Source organism: Lepisosteus platostomus, chromosome 10 (genome assembly GCF_059453375.1).
Source record: "Lepisosteus platostomus isolate fLepPlt1 chromosome 10, fLepPlt1.hap1, whole genome shotgun sequence".
NCBI classification, from domain to species: Eukaryota; Metazoa; Chordata; class Actinopteri; order Semionotiformes; family Lepisosteidae; genus Lepisosteus; species Lepisosteus platostomus.
Genome location: NC_142620.1, coordinates 44,910,328 through 44,917,219, shown reverse-complemented (window position 1 = coordinate 44,917,219; position 6,892 = coordinate 44,910,328). Strand labels below are relative to the sequence as shown.

The 6,892-nt window shown below is 41.6% G+C and overlaps 1 protein-coding gene across 3 annotated transcripts in view; it reads left to right on the top strand.

The window, feature by feature from the left end:
- Positions 1-698: 698 nt before the first annotated feature.
- Positions 699-6,892, top strand: part of LOC148653783 (mastermind-like domain-containing protein 1) — a 124,659-nt gene continuing 118,465 nt past the window's right edge. The window contains exon 1 of one of the 3 annotated variants that reach the window (XM_088649162.1): positions 699-1,329. In XM_088649162.1, the coding sequence (XP_088505288.1) occupies positions 1,282-1,329 (48 nt within the window). In that variant the 5' untranslated portion in view covers positions 699-1,281. Of the gene's footprint in view, positions 1,330-2,613; positions 3,059-6,892 lie in introns of those variants that run through there. The other 2 variants (XM_088649161.1, XM_088649160.1) reach the window with 2 other exon arrangements.

Here is a 6,892-nt window from a genome sequence, read left to right as displayed (position 1 = left end):
CACCATAATCATTGTGAAATGAGAACAACTTTGAATGGGACACTGTATAAGTATTGCTCCTAATATTAGCTATGACAAACGTACAGGTATTAAAAAAATATCACAAACACGCATTAATTTCTATACATGCACAATTCGCTCTTTTTCATGACCAACTGGGTAGAGCAGGCGATTTCGAAGAGGACACTTCCAATGCCTGACAATCTGTTTAGTGTGTGGATGCAGCTTTATGGCGATGACCAAGATTAAATTTGGATTTCAGATCTTGGCGTCATTTCAAAATAGAGGTGTAAGTTACTTAACTACACAACCTTGGATAGTCTGAGAAGGGAATTAATTCACAGTAAACGGTCTCAATCACAGTTAAACAGCAATTGTTTTTAATAAACCCGTTAACAGCGTTTTAGACACCTCGCAGTTTTCTAGTACAATTGCTTCATGACGTGTCCAGTGTACCTGTCCAAGTACTGTAAGCGACAAGTTGGAAAGATACAGCTGTGTTGTTACATAACAAAACATTACACCGACAAGACACCAACTTTCTATATCAAGAAAACATTATTTCAGTTCAGGTGCGTTCAGGTACGTTGCACACGATACAGTATGTGCAGTCCTAAGTGAGATGCGTTCATTTTTAAAAAATCCTAATACAAACATTCACAAAGCCATAGTGAATGCGTTTTTAAAAGAAATGTCGAAATACGGGCGAGCATACGGTGGAAGGCCAGTGAGTAGAAAAATAAAATACTGTCTCGTCAGTTTTTAATGCTTTGCCAGAAAAGGGCGATTTTTACAACGGTGTCTGCCCTGGATAGATGTTTTCTTGCTTGCATGCTTGACTGGTGGGAGTAGGACAGTAAATGACTCTTCCCCGGTGGTTCCAGTAAACTTCTTCGAAGACCTGTGCGGCCTGAGAAGCACGGGACGGAATTCCCCTTTAAGAGCGGTTTACCCTTACAGAAAGAGCGCTGTCTCCTCCTCTCCGTGTCCGCTCGCCGCCGTCCTATAGCTAAGGTAACTCCGCCTCTGAAGTCAGGAAGCTGAAGGCAGCCGCTAATGTTGTGAGGAGATTGAGACAGGCGTTAAATCATTAGGCGAAACTGCAACACCAGGATGAACTTGTCTGAAATCTGAAGAGAATCGTTTTTTTCGCACCGCGTGATTTTTTTTTCTGCGAGCCGTATTCCTTCTTTTTTTCTCTCCTTTTCCTTTGTATCCTGGCATTTCACATACCGGAACAAAAGTGGATTTAACAGAAACCTCGTTTACTATCACCTCAAGATGCTGCTGGTGTCCCAGCGGGTAGAAACACCTCGCATGGAGCCACTAGTAAGTTAATGGATTGTAATTGTTCCTTGCAGAGCGCTTGTTTCTTTTTGTGTCCTTTTGTATTAATTTTTTTTAAGCAGCGAATTTACTCTTCATTCAGTGATTCGCGTTAGTCTTGTTTTTACACGAGGGATAATTCAAACAAATACAAGGTTGACACAAGTGCCTAACACTCCGGTATTTAAACTTTTTGATTAGCTAATTAACGTAATTGACCCCTTTCCCGTTGCCTTATTTAGGAAACGATTATTTTCTTTGCATGATCAGCAGAGCCAGATTAGACCTTTAAGAAAGACAGGTACAGTGTAGCAAATTACTGATTAACAAGATTTTCTAAGCATGAGGAAGTTTCTTCTTTACACGGTGTTTGTTTTGTATTCATATCTCTGAAATCTTTTAAACAAAGTGGCTTCTACTTTGCTCCGGTACTAGTGAACCTTCTGCACTGAGAACTTTATTTAGGTGAAAGTGATAAGCGATTGTGTGACTGGATTTGAGCTCAAAGCATTTGCTATAGCGAACTCTATTCAAATCATTTGTTTTTTGAGCAGTTGTTTTAAAATGATTAAAAAATAGAAAAACGAAGCGCGTCGGACGCTTTCTCATTTGCAAAAAACCTTTATTTTACTTAATAACCTGTTTTTCAGTGGGGAAAGAATTCCTGCAAAGTATGCAGTTTGCTCGGGATTTTTAAATCATGGATTTGGTTGCTGAAAAGGGTCCCCGTCTGGGTCTCCTGCAGTAACAAAGACGGCGCTGTGTGGAAAGACAGCGGAGCCCCGTTTTATTTCAGTGTGTATGATTTAATGGATAAGGATTTCTCGCCCGTGTCCCTAGTACGCAATTAATGTGTGGATACAGATAGATGATTGAACTGTGAGATGGACGGGAGAGCGATTTGTCCAGGATTAATGTTGACTGCGAAGAGGCTAATAGGATTAGAGAGATCTGGCAATAAACTCTTAGCAACCTCTTCCTTTTTGCTATGGTTTGGGTACCCCAAATGAACGGCTTTCTTATCCCGACAGGGTCACGTCATAAAAAAACAATCTGACCTTGGAAGGATTATGACTCTTATTTTAAAGATATGTTATTTTCTAATACCTCCAATGCGTGCTGTTAGGTCCTGGTTTATACTGGGTGACGATCAATAGTCACGACCAACGACCTAATCAGGACAGAGTGAACACGCAACGCTAAAACGATCGTGACTCACTGCCTTGTAAGTCCCGTCTCCCCCCCCTGCCTTGGCGAAGATTTGCTCTCTTTTTCATGTGGTTTCGGAGATAACCAGTTCTGTAGCTGCTGTAACTGTTGTGTAGTTTCCTTTTATCACTATGAAATGACATTTCACTTTTTGAGCAAAGCTGTTCGTCATATAAGAGTGTGTATGTGTGAGCGGGGTTTTACAGCTAAAAAGGGGAAGTAGAAGATAAATAAAAAGGTTATGGTGCGATGGCTTTGATGGGGACGTGGTCCTGCCCTTTCCCCGGGCGCTAAGCGGGGTCTGCGGAGCTCCGGCGCTGTTCTGGTAGCCGGATGAGCAGGAACGTGCCGAGCTGACCGAGAATGCACATGTGATCCGCGAGAGTCACTGTAGCGGAGGGGGACGCCTTCTGCTTTCTTTACGGTGCGCTGTGGGAACTCGATGAAAACTGACTGTGCATTGTGCTCGCTCGCCCGCAAGAAAATTACATGTGTGTTTGAGTCATGGGAGAGAATGACACGGGTAATTATTTATATGAATTACGACGAACGCGACAAAAGAAAGTGTTGCTGTTTTCTTCTTTCTCTGTAGCCTTATAGAGGGTATATGCTTTGTATACCTAGGGTACGTAATTGAAAATGCGAAGTGGGCTCTCGGATTTCTAATGAGGACAACGTGTCAAGTATAATTAGCTTCAGACCACACAAAACGGGGTGCAATGCGTTTTCCCTTTTCGTTTCCAACACGCTCTTGTCCTTAAATGTCCGTTTTGAAGATGGTGCTGTAAAGCTGCGATTTAACTGTTGACGGTGGAAACGAGACTACACTCTCTTGTTCGATTAACACGAACAGCGGGGTGTCGTCCATCTACTTGGAAAAGACAAAACACCGTACCGTAGGCTACCCGGTGGCTTTGACAGCCCGAGAGATTAAAATACCTCCCCCAAACGTCCGTATGGTCTGATACGCGTTTTTAAACGAAACAGGGTATTTTTGAAATGGAAACAGTGCTTTTTTTTGTAACTGTCTTGCGCTCGTCAGTTGAAAGAGAGAGGCGATGTCAGTGCGGGGAATTACCGTATTAAATCGAGGAAATGAAGGTCAAATCTTTTCATATGAAGAGAAACAAATCCAATTTGTGCAATGTTGGACCCTGCTGTTGTCCACTGCAAATATGTGTGACATCGTTTTTAAGGTGTCTGGGTGATTGAAGCTTGAACTGGACCGATCTCCCAGTATCTCATGATCAGGAGAAATGACACCCCATTCTAGCGTAGACTAACGTGTTTAGACATACATGCACAGCGTCTGTTATTTAGATAAAGAATTGTAAAAAACACACCTTCATTCAGTGTTTAAAGATTATACGGGGCAAAGAAGACATTTCCAGTTTTGATGTATGAAAAAAGTTAAATATACAATAACTAAATAATATCCAGGCGCAATTGCACAGGAGCGCTGGATGATCGCTGGTCGGCATTTCAGGAGCCCAGACGAACTAATTTTAACTCCTACAATTGTAGAAAAGGTTCCCAGCTCTGGTCTTCAAGAGCCAGAATGCAGCAGGTTTTCTCTTTTTTTTTCTGTAAGAAACGGCTGTCATCTCTGAAGAGTATTACATTCATCCTATTCAAGTTGAGCCGGAGCAACTTTTTCAGTTCTCCACAGTCTTCGCTTGCTGCCGATTTAGTCCAAACCAAGAGATGGACCCCACCCGATTTATAGTCTTGTCCTTTTCAAACTATTTTATGTGCATGATTGAATTCCACCTCTTCTACCTGAAACTGCTGTGCCCTGACATACAGCTGTAAAATTACCATGGAGCCATGAGTGACAAACATGCTCTGCTAAAAAGTGTCCAGAGTCGACATGTTTTTGTAGGATGTGTTTGTAAGACTTATTTGGGTGTCTTGTAACAACAGTATAATTAGACTGACATAATATTTTAGGCATCACCTTCCACTGGTCTTTACAAACAACCCAAGATGTCTGTATAGCCCAGTGATTTTCTCTCCTGGTCCCGAAGGGTTTGATATGTAGCTTGTAATTGTCAATGAACGAAGACCTGGAAACAGTGGTATACAGACCACTTATGTGGACAAGTAATTTATGTAAAGTCATTAAGAATTGTGGTTGAACTAAAGGACACTAAAGGATAAGGAGTGAACAGTCTTACTGTGGTCTATTTATTTAGTGTAAAAAGTGGCCATGTTTTCCAGATTATGCTAATAGGCGCTTTGGGTAATGACAAGAATTTTTAAATTAAGATAAATGAGCGAATGTTAATCAAAGTGGTGCTTCTGAAATCTTTGAATCACACATTGAACGCTGCTGTTTAACCTTACAGCTGTTGGATCTTATTCACTGGAAGGGTTCTGTAAAGGATCTTGCATAAATATCTAGAAATCGCTGGTGGTTAACCTTGGCACTTTCTATACTATTCCAGGACTTTGAACCTTCCAGTTAATTACTGAATTGATTCTTAATAGTGTAATTAGCCCAGGTGCTGAAGATTGCTTTGATAATTAAGGATTTGCAGGCACAAAGACTACATGAACAGAAGTGGAAAAGTTTTCATGTCACACTGGCCATGAATTGTATTCTAGTCGGCCAGAACAGTCATTCCTCTTAAATGAAGGGTGCTTGAATGAAATAAAAGCTGTAATTACCAAAAAATGCTGAAGTGTTGGTTCCAGTAAACATAAAGTTGGTCATCCAGAGGTTCATACTCTTTGCTGAAGGCTAAGGGAACATTGTCACAGGTTCCTTCTCACTAGTCTGGACAATTAGTAAATTGCTCATAATAAGTTAGGTCATTTGAAATTGAAACTTCATAAAATGGTAAAATCGAAAAAGTTGACAGATTGAGGGGTATTTACAGTTGATTTCCCCTAAATGTTTTCAGCACTGGTTTCTTTGAAAAAAGCCCATGTAGGTGAACAAGTATCTAACAATTCACTAGTGACGCCTTTTTTTGCCTTTTCTAATAAGTTTCTCCGACTTTAAGTGATGCATAAGAAGTAGAGATTTTTTTTAAATTAGTCAAGTCATGTATTCCTAGGTGATTGCTAAATCTTCTAGTTGTATGACTAAAAAAAGACTTGGGCCAACATTTTTTTTTAAGTGCCTCTGTTGTCGTAAGGAAACTCCCAGCATTCATATCATTTTACACACTGTATGTTCTGCCTTTGGAAAGATGACATTTTACTTTCATGCTTCCCTTTCACTTTAAACAGTCTGGCCACCCTCAGTGCCAATTTTCAGTACAGGTTCGGTCCCCGCGTTCAGCCACACTACAGAACCTGTTCCATTAGGAGGAATGAAATCAAATCCTCACCCAACCATCTGTTTCCTTTGTGATGTATATACATGTGTATTCGGTGTGAATCCATAGGGTTGCTTTTGGTGAAATCTGCCGGTAGTAAAGCTTGATTTGGAAAAGAAACGAAACAGAACCCAACTGGAAACAAATGCAAGTGAAGAAGGAGTTTTCTTTTAACCTTAATTGGAAGTCGGTAACGGAATAATAAAATATTTAAACGGGCCTGCACTCGATTGTGTTGGCGGACACTGAGTGATCTCTCAAAAGCAAGCGCCTTTTGACATCAGCACCGGGGGCTCAGCCCTGCAAAAGACACGGCCATGCTCCCGGACTCGTCCTCTTTTTCCTCGGCTTTGTGTAGAGGCAGCAGCAGCAGCAGCAGCAGCATCAGCAACAACAACAACAACAACAACAAAAAAATGAGACTGTGCTGATCTGAGCTGATGTGCCATATGGTGCCTCCGAGAGAGAGAGAGCGAGAGAGAGAGAGAGAGAGAGGGGTTGAAGTGGCCTTGAACAAGCCCGCTTGGCCAGCTGTTCCCCACCACATACAGAAACAAGCTGCCCTTGCGCCGGCGCTCATCAGAGGCTTCTCCTGCGCAATCCCATCGCAGTCAGGCAAGGACATCCAAGGAACATCACAGCCAGCAGGGGAAAAGCCTTGCTCCCCGTCGACCTGCCAAAGCTGGAGAACGCTGCAGCCACTCTGGGGTTAGGCCTGAACGTGCCAAACCTCAGTTTCAAAGAAAACAGGCAGGACTGTTCCTAATCCTGAGTAAAACCCCAATATCATCCCATCTGAGCTCTCAGGTGTTAAATGGAAGCCTTAATCGAACTAATTAAATTAAGGATTGTTTTTTTTTCCCCGATTCTTTAAATGTGGGCAATTTCTTTTACACGTGCTCTGAAATCGCCATCTGTTTCCAAGTGAAATGGATTAATTAAAAGGATGTAATTAAACCCATTATTAGCTCTATTACTGAATCAATTAATCTGGATTAAATTATTAATTTGGAACTATGTAAACCAGCACA